Raw genomic sequence first — 14,560 nt, forward strand, 5'->3', positions numbered from 1 at the left:
GTGTTGTCTACAAAAAATAAAATCCCTTTCATCAGCTGCCAATATTTAAAAAATCAGGAAATTTCACATAAAAATAAGCATGGCCACCTTCTCTCGAAAAGAAGATTTCGCCATGTTTGGCCCATCTTTGGGCGCAACAGCCATCTCCCGGTCCCCTGTTGGATACCTGGGCCTCCCCATGGATACGAAACATTGGGCCCAAATGGCCACGGCCCCTTATCACCATGCTAGCGCTGATGTTTTCTCAGAGGCTGGGAAGATAGTGAAATGCATCTTCTCTGTTTCTATCAGTGGGGAAATGGGATAAAGCGAGGGGGATATGGTCCCAAGAACAACGGGAGGGAACTCAGTTCCTCATGGAGGTGGACGGCGTTCTCCCACGTGGGTCACATGCCGTGTGTCCTTACTGAGATCACAGAGCCTCCCACGTGCTCCTCTGAGACAAACCCACCACCCCTCACTTGTTCGCCGTGCCTGTCCGCAAGGTCGTCGGTTTTTCTCAAACTCTTTGGTGTCAGAATCCCTTTCTACTCTGCAAAATCTCCGAGGACTCCAAAACAACTCTTGTTTACATGGGTGGTATCTATGGCTGCTCAATGTATGAGAAATCGAGACTGGGGCGCTTTTAAAGCACGGGGGCACACGAGTGCACAGCTCATTATCGTCAGAGCCATGGGGTCATCCCATGTCACAGAGCTTGTGCGCCCGGGACGCAAAGAAGGTGAAAGAAAGAAACAAGTGACGTTTTCGTAGTTTCCACCTTGTGGAGCCCTGCGAGGAGTCCCCAGACCTTGCTCTGAGAACCCTTGTGGGGAATCTGAAGTTGTAACCCCTGTTTCAAGAAGACTTCATGGAGAAGAACTTGGCTTCACTTCCAGCCCCTGCTGTAGCAATGTAAATTCTAGGTCCTCTGAAGAGGGGAAGGGAGGGAAGAACAGGGAAGAAACTTCCTTCACCAAGCCTCCTTGCCAAACCCAGCACGCACGAACCCCGTACACCCCACAGAGTACCGGCCCTTACGAGACAGGGGCCAGAACCAGCCTCTGGCATTGGCCTTGGGCAGGGAGAAAGGGCAACAGACACTCTGGGATGGAAAACAACAGACAGAACGGGCCATTTTATTCCAAGTCCATTCACTGAGAGTCAGGGGGCAGCAGGAATAAATACGGGGGGGAGGGAGGTCCGGGGGCAGGCTGGGGAGGCTCTACGTCTTGCAGCACAACCCACACTTGGCTTTTTTACAGCAGCCGCAGCAGAACATGCAGATGGGGAAGTGGGTGTCTCGCCTCCTTAGCCTCTGGAGCGCGGGCTGCGGGGAGGAAGGGAGAGTGAGCGGAGCTTGGGCGCAGGGAAGGGACGGGGAGGCTCCGAAGGGACTCGCAGGTGCTCTCACCTTCAAGCCCGCCTCGGCTGCTGCTGTGTCCTGGGGTTGGAGGTCTGTGAGCTGGCCCGTCTGTGAGAGCAGAAGGGGTGGTGAGGGTGGTGGGGACGTGGAGCTCTCAGACTCGCCCCCAAAGACCAGCTTCTCCCCGCGTGGTCAGTGTCCTGGGGCTCAGCTGGTATCCCAGGAGTGGCCTTGCTGTCTGGCCTTTTCTCCCCCGCCCTCGGGCAGCTCTTCCTGCAGACATCCCGGATCCGTCTCCCTCTCTCTCTTCTTGGGGACATCACCCTCCCTGGCCTGGATGCCACCCCCGCCTGTAGCAAGTCTCCCTGCGTCTCGCCCCGTCCATCCCGTTCGTTCCTCACGCCTTATCGGTCGGATTAAAAGCGTGGCGCCCGCTCGAGAGTCTCTCCCTCCGCCCCTCTCCCCAGTGCCTGCGCGTGTGCTAAAAGAAACTAGCCTGCAGAGCTGCGCTCACAGGCGGAGGAAAGTCAGTACTTGGAGTCCGCCCCTCAGTCTCCTCTCCAAGCAGCGTCCTCTCCACTTACTACAGCCTCCGATCCTCGGACACCCGTCTGCCCTCTGCCCGGGGCTTCGCTTACCGCCCCCTTCTCTTAGGGTCCGGGTCACCCAGTCCCAGGTCGAATTTCATTTCTCACAAACCATCCCGCTCGACTCCCGGCCCCTGGTCCGTCGGAAGTCCTCCCCTCACCCCTCGTGGCCACTCTGCTGCCATCACCATCTTCTGTTATTCAGGATCCCATTGACAAGACAGTTATCCTGGTTATGTTTTAATTGTTCACAGATGAATTCCCCGGCCGGGACGTAAGCTCCACGAGAGCAAAACTCTTCTCTCATCTACCTTGTTCACTGCGTGATCCCCACTGACTAGAAAAGGACATGTCACAGAGCAGGTGCTCTGTGTGGAACTAGTTCGGGCCCCCAGTCCGATCCTCAGGCCACGATCTCTGTACTTCAGGCGGCCGGCCGTCCCCACCCTGGTCCCTGCCCCGAGCTCTGCCCAGTGCTAAGGGGACCAGCTGCCCTCAGCAGTCCCCCCACCACCCAGGGCCTGGCTCTCCGGTCCCGGCCACCGTGCCGGGCCCAGGCCCCCTGGGCTCTCACCTCTTGCCGGAGAGCTGAGCCACTGGCCAGGCTGGCCAGGAGGAGGAGCAGGAGGCAGGCGGCCTGGACCTGTGTGCTCAGTGCCATCGTGTTGTCTGGCTGTGTCCCGCTGTCGGGTTTGGGACTTGCTGTGGTGTCTGGGGTCCCGTTTCAGCTCCTTTTATGGGCCCTTCTGGGGGAGGCGGGGGTACTAAGCCCCCTCCCCTTTGTCCCAACTCATTTCCAAGAAGGTGGTGGCGCCGACAAGACGGGAGATAAGCGGGAACAGAGCGACAGGGAACAGTGTTATGTCACCCTGAGCCAGCGGAGGTGTGTCCAGGGGGTGGGGCAGACGGGGCCACAGACCCACGCCTCTAGCCAGCCACCTAGGAGACACTTTCCCTGACACAGCATCATCACCCTGTTGACTTCAGAAAAAATTCCTTTTGCCCCCAAAGTTGAACAGTTCGATGAGTAGGAGGAAGGTGACCTCTTATTCTCCACCCTTTCCCGATATCCTCATCCACAGGGAGGCCGGCTGTCACTATGGTCCCCTTGGGTGTCCAGCAGAATTCCTACCGCTTCAGGCGGTCTTCACACGTGCACGGGTTCTGGCAGGAAACGCTGGGGTGGCCAGACGCAGGCAGAATCTGTGTCGGCTCCAGCCCCCAGCAGGCATGTGGTTTTCTGAATCTTGGGAAATGTATCTGCAGAACGTCCCCGAGAATTTTGGGCCACGAGACAGCAGTGATAGTAACGGCTGCCATCAGACGCCTGCATCCTATGCGCCAGCAGATGTACTGACCCACTTTTGCATTCAGCCTCTGCCGCCCGCCCCCCGCAGCTCCCGCCTGCCCCATGTCGGGCTCTGCTCTGTGCTTTGGGGCCCTCGTTGCCTTCTTAGCCACCGGTCCCGGCGGCCTAGCTTCCCAGGCCCTGCTCCCTCCTAGGAGCCCACGGCCACCCCAAGGCTGCTTTTCTTCATTCTGTAGGGGGAACCGAGGGCGGACTCGGGGCAGTGCCCAAGCGCACCTGGTCAGAAGAGCTAGGCCAGCCTGAGCGGCCGGACTCTGGGGCCCGTGCTCTCACCATTTGGCCTTCCTGCCTCCCCACGAGCACAGGCCACGGTGGGACGTGCTAGACCCGGCTCACACCGGCTCCACGGAGCGAAGGGTGCGCATCTCATCCCAGCTCTGCCGCGGGACATCACCCTGGCACCTTGAAACCGGCTGCGGTGGGAGCAGCCAAACCACAGACGGTGGCCGATGCTGCACAGCTGGGCCTTTTTTGGGCGAGCTGGTCCTCCAGCATGTCACCGGATGGAGATGAGCCTGGGCTGCCTGCCTGGGGCCACCTTCCTCCTACTCACTTGGGCCGTCTTTGCGGGCATACGGCCCTGGGAACTACCAACCTTGACTCGGCAGACAGGCCTTTAGCCATGCCGCCTCCCTGACTCACTCTAGGACCGTTCAGGGTCAACTCCGGCAGAAGAGCCTACAGACGACGCTGCCAAGGAACGGACACCCTTTCCGGGTCTGAGCTGCCGCTGAGGTCCACTCAAAACCACAAAAGTGGGGCGTGTGGGGGCCGGGAGGCGAAGGCTGCTCCCTGCCACCTGCCCCCCGATTCGGTCCACGTTAGGCTCTTCCTGTCCCACACGCCTTCACTCGGTGGAGGGGACGGGGTTGTCAGAGGGAACACCGGGTAGGAACATTCAGGATGGGACCGGAGAGCTCGGCGAGGTGACGAGGCTGGCAGGCCCGGCTCCCTGGAGCGGCGTGGGGGGTGGGGCCGAAGCGGAGTCAAGGGCTGCGCGGCCACCCACAGGGAGACATGGCAGCGTCCCCCGGCACCGCCAGGCATCGCCGCGTCTCCGCTCAGGCCAGGTTTCGTCATCAGCCGGGGCAGGGGTCACAGTACAGGCGCCAGAGCCACAGTGTGAGGCGACAGGCTGACGGGCCAAGCCTGGCTTCCTGGCCATCTGCCCTTCCTGGGGGTGGGGGGCTCAAGGCCAGGCCCCACCATTGGCTGGTGCAGAGGGGAGGGCTTCAACCCCTAAGGGCAGGGTCAGGAGCCAGTCCTATTTTTAGAACGGATGACAGGAGAGACCCCAGCCTGTCCTCCAAAAACATGGGACGTGTCCTTGACCCTGGCACCTCCTGCCTTCACACCACATATGCACACCTGGGGCCTCAAAGAGGATATCCGTTCCTTAATTTCTCCACCATCCAGCCGACAGACTGGGTACCAGGGGGTACAGGATGGCAGGGATGGGCACACAGCCACGAACACAACATGGAGTTCTGCAGACCCCAGGCCCCCCTCCCCAAACCCGAGATGGACACATACACAAACAGACAAGGCGGGGCCACATGGGGCCAGTTTATTGCAGTTAAATACCTCTCTCTCTCTCTCTCTCTCTATTTTTTTGTCCACTTTTCCATAAAGAAAATTAAAACACACACACACACTCAAAGGGGAGCAGGGATCCAGAAACAAGAGGTGGGGTGGGACATGGCCTCCCTGCTTAGGTCCAGGCCCCGGGGCTGGCCCCCCCTAAAGTCTCCCCTCCTTCCCGAAAGCACCCTGTCTCAGTACCTCTAGAGACCAAGGAGGCAGCGGGATACGGCAGGGCTCCGTCCTCCTCCCTCTTGCCTCCAGACGAGACCACTAGAAGTGCTGGGGCTCCGTGGGGGCCGGAGGAGGGAGACAGACAGGAGGGGGAGGGAGGAGATCATTTCCCAAGTTGAGGAGAGCGGTGGGCGCTTATCCACAGAAATGCATTATTTCTCCCCGTTTTGTTAAAAATCTACTATAAAAAAACGCAGCTGGGGGAGGGGCGTCTGTCCCTCTCTGTGCTAAGGGCTGGGGAAGGGGCGGCGGCGGCCGGAGGAGCCCCCGCCGCGCGGCGGGGCGGGTGTCACTGCCGCGTGCTCTCGCCCACCATCTCCAGGTTGTGCTGCTGCAGCTGGGCACGAAGCACGGCGTTCTCGTTCTTCAGCTCCTCGATCTGGCACACACGACAGGGCACGAGGAGCCAGGGGCTGGCTCCCCGCCCCTGCCCCGGCTCCCCCCCGCCGGCCCCGGCCCGGCCCGGCCCTCACCTGCTGCCTCAGGAGCTCATTGTCCATCTGCAGCCTCTCGGCCTCCTTGAAGGTCTCCTGCATGCGCTGGTTGGTCTGGCGCAGCTCCCGGATGTAGTCACAGGCCTTTGACAGGATCCCTCCTTTACTCTGGGGGGTGGGCGAGAGCGCCGGTGAGCGCCGCCCCCCGGCTCACCCGGGACAGGGCCTGTGCCCGGGGGCCAGGTCAGGCAGACTTCGTGGCAGGGGCTGGGGGCCTGGCCCACGGCAGCGCGGGGAGCTGGAGGGCCGGGGGGCACTCACCGCTCCCGTCTTGCTGTTGTCCGCATTACAATCTGGAATGATTTTTGAAAGCTGGACGATCCAGTTGTTGATCTTGTCCCTCCGCCTCCGCTCCACTGTAAGAGCAACAGCAGTGTCCACGGCCGTGCCAGCGGAGCTTCGGGCGGCTCACTCCCTGACGCTGATGTTCCGAGACCCGAACGCAGGCACCCGCGCCCCGCTTCTCAAGAGGAACAGAGTCTCCCCTCTACCCACCCGCCCCCCCGCCCGGCAGATTCTAAAAATCTGAGCCAAGATTCAAATTCAGAAATTTCACGTAATAGTTGGCATCTTGAGAAATGGAGTTGTGGCTTGTGTGCCTGGGAGGCAAGAATGGGCCAGAGCTCCTTTACACGGGACCCAAGTACCCCTCGCGGGTCCCCCAGAGCAGGGGCGTTTGATTTTTCCATACTCCCTAGAGCTTTGGGCTCTGTAATTTTGTTTTCTCTTCATCTCTGCAATCAGTCCGACCATATCCCACCCCCGGCTAAAATCCTTCTCCAGAGCCCTGGCAGCGAGTCCCAAGCCCCCCCAGCTGGCATGAGCGGCTCGCAGGGGCCTGCAAAGGATGTGAACCCTACCTCGAAGGCCAGGGCTGGCAAACTAATGGAAGGTTTCACCTGAAAAACTCCAGATTCGTGATTTTTACTCTATCAAACTGGGCAACCTCACCCAAGCTGTCAGCTGACTTGAGTGGCAGCTACCCCATTCAGCTGGGGCCCGCGCCTTCTCTCCAGTTCCTCCCTCTGGCTCACTTCAGGGCCTTCTAACAGCTGCCTGGGGGTGGCCTGCGCTGAAGCCCGAGACCCCACTTCAGGGCCTCCCGAAGCAAAGCTGTGCCAGAATCTTCCTTACTTTCCAAGCACAATACTAGGCACTGGTGTGGACACACAAGAAAGCCTCCGTCAACCCACAACTATCACACACCCTCATCCCTCCTGCCAGGACAGACCACAGACAAAAGCAGTCGGTGTTTGCTGAGGAGATGAAGCCTGGAGGAGGGATTTGGAGAGGAAGGCAAAGGAGTATGGTCTCCAGGCTGGGCGGTGCTGACAGGAGTTTACAGAGGGGGTCGGGGGGGGGGGGGGGAGTGAGAAAGGAGGGTGGGCCGGAATCACGCCCCTTACTCCTCACAGCCTCTGAGGCTGGTTCCTCCCCTTGACCCTGCTGTTCTCTCAAAGAACACGCCCGGCCACGAACAGGCAAATCCCACCGCCGGCTCTTGGCTTTGTCTGCTCACTGCCAACCAGCCTTTCTCCATGTCCGAGTGCTCCCCACCGTAGCCTGGGTGAGGACGCCCTCCTACATGGACTCTCCCGTCTTTCCACGAGAGTTCCCCAACGCCTTGCTGAGAACGTGCCCGGCACCGCGCTTTGCCCCACCCTGGCTCTGGCGTGAGTGCACAATAGCTGGGTCCCAGGGAGAGGACGGCCGTGTCCCATGGTCTGGGAACTCTGTGGCCAAAGGACCACAGCGGAGCCCAGAGTCCAGCCCGGGCCTGGCGGCGCCGCCCCCGCCCCCCGCCCCCCGCCCCCCGCAGCGCGCTCCACTCCACAGCAGGTGGCTCCTCCGCTTCCTTGTCTCCCCTCGCGCAGCCTGGCGAGCTCGAGCCCGAGCTCGAGCCTGGGCACCGTGCAGCGGCCCTACCTCACGTGGACTCCTCCCTTCCAGCCACCAGGGGGCAGGGATGGGGGGCCAGGCACAGCTTTTCCAGTTTGCGTTTCCTTCTTTAAATCGTCCTGCTTGCCCTACCGTGTGCGGGGTGCCCTGCGAGGCCAGAGTCTACGGTGGACTCCATCTCTGCCCTGCTGGTGCCCACAGCATCCCTGAGATGTGTGTCAGCGGGGGGTACTGACACCGTGGATGTGCTGGCATCGAGGATCGTACCGAGGGCCTGGGGAATGCCAGCGTGAGGCAACGATCTCTGCATGGGGGTGGGGCGTGGTGGTCCTTTAGAGAAAAGACTTGGAGAGGGAACATTTGGGCTGGTTTCTGAGGACAGGGGCATTAGGCAGACAGGTGTGAAAAATTCAGAAATGGCGACATGGCAATACTTGGGGGGGCGGGGGCAGATACGGTGGGGCAGGGTGTAGGAAAGGCCAGGTTGTAAGGCCTTGAATGCCCTGTTTATGGGCCCAGGCCCTTGAGTGTAGGCCCCTTCATCAAGCAGGTGGTGAGGTGGTCAGGCCTGTGGCTCAGGAAGACCATCTTGGCACATTTAAAATGGTGGAAGACCGTTAACACCAAGGCCACATCCGTTCTACGGAAGTTACGCCCATACAACGTTGAAAACAATTCAGGAGAAAAACCTGCCAGGACTGGGGGCAGAAATGGGCAAATTCACAGATACAATTGGAGACGCTAACGCTCCTCTCTCAGTAACTGACACAACACATAGACAAAAAAGTCAGCACAGAAAACCTGAGCAGTGTCAGCCAACTTGACCTTGCTGACCGAGGAAACACTCCACACAACAGCAGCAGATACATTCTCTTCAAGTGCACATGCAAACTTTCACAAGACAGACCACGTTCAGGACCATAAAGTAAGGCTCGACAAATTTCAGGGCACTGAAATTATATAATAAGAGTATGTTTCTAATGAGAACAGAACTAAACTAGAAATCAGAAACAAACAAATTACCCAGAAAACGCACACGATTGTAAGTTAAGAAGAAATCGTAAGGAAAACTGGAAAATATTTTAAACTGAACGATAATGAAAACCAATGTATCCAAATGGGATGCAGCCGAAGCAGCAGTGGAGTGAAATTTGCAACCAGAAGGGCCTATGCTAGGAAAAAAGAAAGGTTTAAATCATCTTAAAAGGCTAGGGAAAAACCCCCAAACAAATTAAATCCAAAGTAAATAGATGGAACGAATTAACAACATTAAGAGTAGGAACTAATGAAATAAAAAAAATCAATCCCATCCGGCATTTAAAAACCAGATTTCACACAGAGATCTGGATTTCTGGCTCCTCAGAGGATCCGGGCAACAGGGGACCCAAAGTCTGACATGGCTGCAGTGGGCTGGCGCTGCACGGGCCACCCTCAGGCAGGACCCGCAGGACCCAGTTTCCCGTGGGGCCTGGAGACAGGCTCCTGTGGTTCCAAGAAACGGGGGAAAAGAGGGAAAAAGGAGAAAGAGAATCTGATTTGAAGTCCGCTTTGGCACAGGATCTCAGGGTTCGCAGACATGAGGGAAGGAGAAGGGGGCAGAGTGGACAGTGGCCCTGGCATTCGGTTCCAGCTTGGGTAATTAGCACAGGGGAGCTTTGTGCCGCTCTGGAAAGAGAAATGCTGCCTGGGAGCCTTTGGGGAGGGGAGACGGCAGGCTCTGTTTTGGACAAGTTGAGTACGAGGGGGTCTCTAGGACATCCAGAAATGAAGATTTTGAATGGGCAGCTCAAACTATGGGTCTGGAGATCAAGAGAGAAGAATGGAATAGAGACAGCTTGGCACACAGCCAGGGCTGGGGCGTTGGCGGGGGTGCTGGGAGGACACTGAAGAGTGGTTCTCATCTTGTCCAAGTCACATACTCTTTTCTGGCGAAACGATCGACACCTACAATAGGGGATAAGGCTTTGGGGATATTGACCATCCCTGGGTCTTATGTTTCAACTCTCCTGAGGCCAACAGAAGAGGGGCGAGACCTCAAGGGAAACCATCAGTCAAAGCAGTTTCCCAACCCTGCCCAATGGGAAGAATCACCTGGGTAACTTGTTGAAATACAGATTCCTGGGCCTCCCTCTGACCCACTTGTTCAGAACCTTGAGAGGACAGCCCTGGAGATAGAGACCGTAAACATGCTTCCCAGAGCTATTGGGATGCTGTGCTCTGAGGAACAGGCTGGGAAGGAAAAGCAGAGAGTGCAGAAAAACCAGAGCGGGTAGAGCAGAAGGGAACATTCCCGAAAGTAGGAGAACAGGCAGGGTCAGATGCTTGGAGCACAGACAGGAAAGGAAGCCAGTGGATTTGGCAATGAGGTCATCCTGAGTGACCTTAGATGGACGTCTTTTGGTAGAGAAATGAGCCAGACTGCCAAGGGTACAGGGAGGATGGGCAGAGGGTGGGTCAAATACTGTGCAGGTCAGGAGAGAACAGGATGCAGCTGGAGAAAGACAGGGTTATGAGAGAGACGGTTTTTCGTAGGACGAGAAAGATTCACGACTTTGCAGCTAGACCAACCTAGTGAGAGGCAGAGAGTGACGAGTGGGGTGGAGGGTGGCTGGATGGTATCCCCGAGTCACTGGTGCAGCCTTACCAGGCGGCACACCGCGCTGCTGGGGGGGGGGGGCTCATGTGTCTGTACTGGCTGAAGTCACCATGAGTGTCCGGGGGAGCCGCGCGGGCACCATTCTACACAACACCGAATAGGCACAGACACTGAGAAGCAGCCTCGCGTCAGGCAGCCAGTAAGTAGCAGGGCCACGACTGCCTGGGATCCTACTGGAGGCCCCTCAGACACACCGCAGCCCAAACCAAGCTCAGACCTGCCCCTTCTCTACAAAGTGACCTGATGCCACCGTGAAGCCCTGACTCTCCAGCCTTAAAATCATCTCCCCAACGCGCTCCCCTACCTCATACCCTGTCCTATCCCGAGTCCACATCTGCAATTACCTCCTATGCTCCCAGCCCCCGGTGTCCCATCACCCTTGCCATCCAGTGTCCATACACAAACCCCTCTGCTGGCTGGAATAAAAACCCGGAAGCAGGGATGCTGGGAGGGCCTCTTACAAGGCCCTGCGTGACCCCGGTCCCGGACGGCCCTCCTGAAACTCCAACTTCCTCTTTCCTTCTCGGCCTCCTGCTGTTCTTCAAACACACCAAGTCTGTTCTGGCTTCGGCCTGGGCGTCTGCTCTTAAGCATCCTCAGGCACCTGGCCGGCCCATTCAGGCCTCTGCTCAAATGTCACCTCTCAGAGGGGCCTACGGAGCACGCTGTCTCCGTTACCCTCCAACCTCCCATGCAGCTTCATGTTCCTTGTCGTGATTTGCACTACCTCACGGCACACCGCAGCTTTGGGTGACTTCTGTCTCTCCCACCAGAACGGACACCGGGAGAGCCAAGACCTCATCTGTTCTATCATCCACTGTACCCGAGGGCCTAAAACACAGGCACATACGTGGTACAGATATGCTCAACACCAAGCTCAATGAGCTGCTCTGATCACAGGTACAAAGGTCCAAACCCAGCTGAACACCATGGGGACTCTCAGGGCCTCGCCTGACATTCAAGGCCCTCCTTAGTCCTCCCCGGTCCCCCACCCCCAAGCACTCCGCATGGAACCTCTGCTATGACCACACCAACACTCCCCGAAGCAGCTGCACACCACTCTGCCTGCCCTCCAGCCTGCGTTGCCCTCTGCCTGACACGCACTCCTAAAGGCCATCTCTCTGGGGAAGAAACCAGCCCGAACTCCGTCCAGCCTCCTTGACACTGCAGACCGGGCTCCAGATCTGGCACGGGGCGGGGGGGGGGGGGGGGGGGGGGGGGGGGGGGGGCGTGCTTGCCACCCAGCCCAGAATCCACCTTCAGGAAACATTTGCTGAGAGACAACCGTCAAGACATAAATGTTCCCCTGGACTTGCATGTGACCACGTCCACGACAGTGGCTACGGACTGGGGGCAGGCAGGGCTCGGGGTGGGGAACTAGGGGACATCATGAAGGGCCAAAATGACCGTAGGGTGGGCTTTGGTGTTTACAAAAGACACGATGCCCCAGCCTTGGCCAGCCAGAGGCACAGCTTCTGGAAGTCAGGTAGGCAGGGGAATGAGGGACTTGAGGTCAATGACAGCCACCAATGGAAAGATAGTTCTAGGGGCATCAAATCAACTCGAGTTTTCAACAGGCAGGAAATCCGTATGTGAATGTGAAACACGCCATTTCAGATGCTGACCATTAATTTGAGATCACTAACCAAGATGACAAAACACATTCCAATTCACACCTCCTGCCTGTCTGTTCCTGACAACGAACTTCCACCCGTTTCTACTCTTCCGGCATTCAACGAACACCTTTTGTGCACTTCTAGCACGTCGCTGATCTGTGACACCAAGCACCAGGCCTGGCCGTGCCCGTGAGACCCAGAAACTCCACCCCGGCCTTACCTTCGTTGTGCTGGGCCCTCCTTCTTTCATCCCGTGGTGTTCTGGTTCCGTCAATTTTCCTAGAAAAGGAAAAAGACGGGCACGTATTATCTCAGGTACCGTTTGCCTAAACATCTACTAAAGAGACAGACTTGAGAATCAGCTGTGTAAAATAAACTCTTATGCAGAAATAGAAAAACGGTAATTCCCTTATACTCAAGAAGCAGAAACAGACCAAAAACACATACTGACTGCCTGCCGTGTGCTCAACTGCCTGGCTCCCATTCCAGAAAACCTTCCCTTCCTTTGGCCCTCTCACACCAGGCCCTCCCAGGGTCCCCTGCTCCTGGGAACAGGTCTCCTGCACGTACGGGGAGTAGGGGTGTGTCCGAGGTGCAATTGTCCTCTGTGTTCCTGTCTGAAGCACGTCCTGTGGCGTCATCATGACATAGAACTGGCCTGCAGCGAAAGCAGGGGTTAGTGCAAAAACTGGGGGGGCAGTGAGAACTGGTTAGGGGGCTTCCCTCCCTGCTAGGCCTGCTGCCTCCCCTGCCTTCCGCCCTGGCCCCTTCCTCCCTTTACCTCCGGCCTGCAAGCTCTGGTCTGTGGTCTGTACGGATACAGCTGTGGTATCTCCCACACTGGATGCTGGGAAATAGGCAAAGCGTGCCTCCCCACTGACAGCCTCAGCTGCAGGGCTGCCGCCATTGCTGAAGGGATTTTGGATTACGGCCTGGGGAGTAGGAGGACACAGAGGCCACCCTTAGCCATCTTTGTTCCCCAACCCGCTTCCGTGTTGCTGTGTCTGACATTCACTGCATTCTATGGCGAACGGAAAACCCCTGTGTGCCACTCCACTCTGTCTCCTAGCCCCGGAACTCAGCAGATACTCAGTGATCACCTGATGGGTTGATTCATTTTTACCTCTAAGAGTCTTTCCTGTTACTCTCATCCCCCTTTTACAGAAAACAACAACAAAAAATGACATTTCAAAACTCCTGACCCAAATTTCACCTTGCAGAACAGGGATATGACCCACACAACGCAATGGGTCTAAAGGCAGCATCTGTGTCCCACCTGCCCCACTCCCTGGGGATCCCCAAGAAGAGAGTTACTGTCCCCTCTCCATCCCCCCAGGGGTTGTGGGCACCTACCAGTGGGAAGGGTGCTGCGGGACCTGGGGGCACAGATGCAGCAGTGGGGCCAGGACGTTGGGCTGCCCCATCCACACCCACCTGGGTCACAGCCTGCTGACCCCCAGCGAAGGCAGCCGTAGACACAACGCTGACGGCGCCAGCCGTGTCGCCCTGGCCATCCAGCTGACCATCAGTCACCTGGACTACGCGGTACGTCACCTGCAGGGGGCAGCAAAGCGGCGAGATGGGTTCTAGGGTCCCGGCAGGGGCCAGGTCCGAGCCCCTCCCAGCTCGCCCTCTGGACCCTCAGCTCAGCACTCCACTTGCCCGCGGGCTCCCGGCCCGGAGCCTCACCTGTCCTCCATTATTCTCTGTGCGGAACTGGTACTGGATGTTGTGGTCGCCAAACGCCGCCTGCTGGACGCTGGCGATGGCCACCGCCGTCTGCTCCTCCGCCCCAGGGCCGTCCCCGCCTGCGGTCGGGGAGGGGGGGGGGGGATGGTCAGTGGTCACGCGGCCTAGGCGCCCCCAGTCCCCTCCCCGGGCTCAGGCCGCAGACCCGGTGGGCCCCTCGAGTACTCACCTTCCTGCAGCTCGACGCCCTCCTCTGCCTCGGGTCCCTTGTCGTGACTGCAAGGAGGACGGGAAGGAGAGGGGGTCAGGGCCGCCCCCGCCCCTTTGCCCAGGTGCACGGCCCCCGTCCCGCCCAGCCCGGTCTGGAGCTGGGATACCGCTAGGACCCGGAACCCAGGGTATTAGCGCGGGGCCCCCCTCCCTCGCGGCCTCCATTTTGAGCTGGGCCCGGCGGCCGCTCGGGATCATGGCGGCCCGGTCGCCAGGCCGAAGGGCCGGGACCGGGGCGCGCGGGGGCACGGACCGGTCCGGCATTCTTACCTGGCGGCGGCAGCAGCGGTGGCCGAGGCAGCGGGATCCAGACCCGGGTCCAGCATGTCCATGGGGGGGGTGGGGGCGGGGGGGGCGCGGGGCCCGGGGGGGGGAGGGGAGGGGAGGGGAGGGAGGGGAGGGGGCGGGCGGCCGGGGGGGCCCCGAGCCGGCGCTCACGCCGCGCGGCAGGAGGGGACGGAGGAGACACGGGAGCCGCTCGCGCTGATCACGGGGACAAACAGTGGGGTCATGTGAGGAGGAGATGCCGCCGCCGCCGCCGCCGCCGCTGCTCCTGCAGCCGCCGCCGCCGCCTCCGCCCGCCCGCCCTCCGGCTCCCGGCGGCTCCCGGCTCCGGGACGCAGCGCGGCCGCCCCCCGCCCGCTGCACGCGGCCCTCAGGCCTCCTTCCCTGAGCAGCCGCCGCCGCCGCCGCGACTTTTTTTTTAACCCGGCCCGCCCTGGATGGCTGCCGCCTCTCCCCTGGATCGCCGGCTCGCGCGTCCGCCGCCCGGCCTGGCCCAGTCCGGCGGCGGATCGCTGCTGCAGCCGCCGCTGCTTTC

The 14,560-nt window shown here is 59.3% G+C and overlaps 2 protein-coding genes across 3 annotated transcripts; both read right to left on the reverse strand.

The window, feature by feature from the left end:
- Positions 1 to 1,090: 1,090 nt before the first annotated feature.
- On the reverse strand, positions 1,091 to 2,765 carry LOC123578298 (hepcidin antimicrobial peptide). Its single transcript, XM_045441256.1, has 3 exons — positions 2,507 to 2,765; positions 1,394 to 1,453; positions 1,091 to 1,309 (listed from the first exon to the last, which is right to left on the reverse strand). The coding sequence occupies exons 1-3, from the start codon at positions 2,591 to 2,593 to the stop codon at positions 1,205 to 1,207; spliced, it is 252 nt and encodes an 83-aa protein (XP_045297212.1). The 5' UTR covers positions 2,594 to 2,765; the 3' UTR covers positions 1,091 to 1,204.
- Positions 2,766 to 4,841: 2,076 nt separating this feature from the next.
- On the reverse strand, positions 4,842 to 14,171 carry USF2 (upstream transcription factor 2, c-fos interacting). 2 transcript variants are annotated; one of them, XM_045441205.1, is made up of 10 exons: positions 14,011 to 14,171; positions 13,700 to 13,746; positions 13,471 to 13,589; positions 13,216 to 13,335; positions 12,563 to 12,713; positions 12,352 to 12,439; positions 12,002 to 12,060; positions 5,872 to 5,966; positions 5,590 to 5,718; positions 4,842 to 5,495 (listed from the first exon to the last, which is right to left on the reverse strand). In XM_045441205.1, the coding sequence occupies exons 1-10, from the start codon at positions 14,070 to 14,072 to the stop codon at positions 5,406 to 5,408; spliced, it is 960 nt and encodes a 319-aa protein (XP_045297161.1). In that variant the 5' UTR covers positions 14,073 to 14,171; the 3' UTR covers positions 4,842 to 5,405. The 2 variants fall into 2 exon arrangements, with proteins under 2 accessions (XP_045297161.1, XP_045297160.1); XM_045441204.1 differs by having other exon boundaries at positions 13,135 to 13,335; positions 14,011 to 14,119.
- Between the last annotated feature and the right edge of the window lie 389 nt (positions 14,172 to 14,560).

Source organism: Leopardus geoffroyi, chromosome E2, assembly GCF_018350155.1.
Source record: "Leopardus geoffroyi isolate Oge1 chromosome E2, O.geoffroyi_Oge1_pat1.0, whole genome shotgun sequence".
Classification (NCBI taxonomy): domain Eukaryota; kingdom Metazoa; phylum Chordata; class Mammalia; order Carnivora; family Felidae; genus Leopardus; species Leopardus geoffroyi.

Excerpts from the sequence above, each read along its gene's own strand:
- LOC123578298 (XM_045441256.1), bottom strand. The coding sequence starts at position 2,593 with ATGGCACTGAGCACACAGGTCCAGGCCGCCTGCCTCCTGCTCCTCCTC. Across the intron at positions 1,454-2,506 it reads GCTCAGCTCTCCGGCAAGAG|ACGGGCCAGCTCACAGACCT; the intron begins GTGAGAGCCCAG and ends CTGCTCTCACAG. Across the intron at positions 1,310-1,393 it reads CAGCCGAGGCGGGCTTGAAG|CCCGCGCTCCAGAGGCTAAG; the intron begins GTGAGAGCACCT and ends TCCTCCCCGCAG.
- USF2 (XM_045441204.1), bottom strand. The coding sequence starts at position 14,072 with ATGGACATGCTGGACCCGGGTCTGGATCCCGCTGCCTCGGCCACCGCT. Across the intron at positions 5,719-5,871 it reads ACAACAGCAAGACGGGAGCG|AGTAAAGGAGGGATCCTGTC; the intron begins GTGAGTGCCCCC and ends CCCACCCCCCAG. Across the intron at positions 5,496-5,589 it reads ATGAGCTCCTGAGGCAGCAG|ATCGAGGAGCTGAAGAACGA; the intron begins GTGAGGGCCGGG and ends CGTGTGTGCCAG.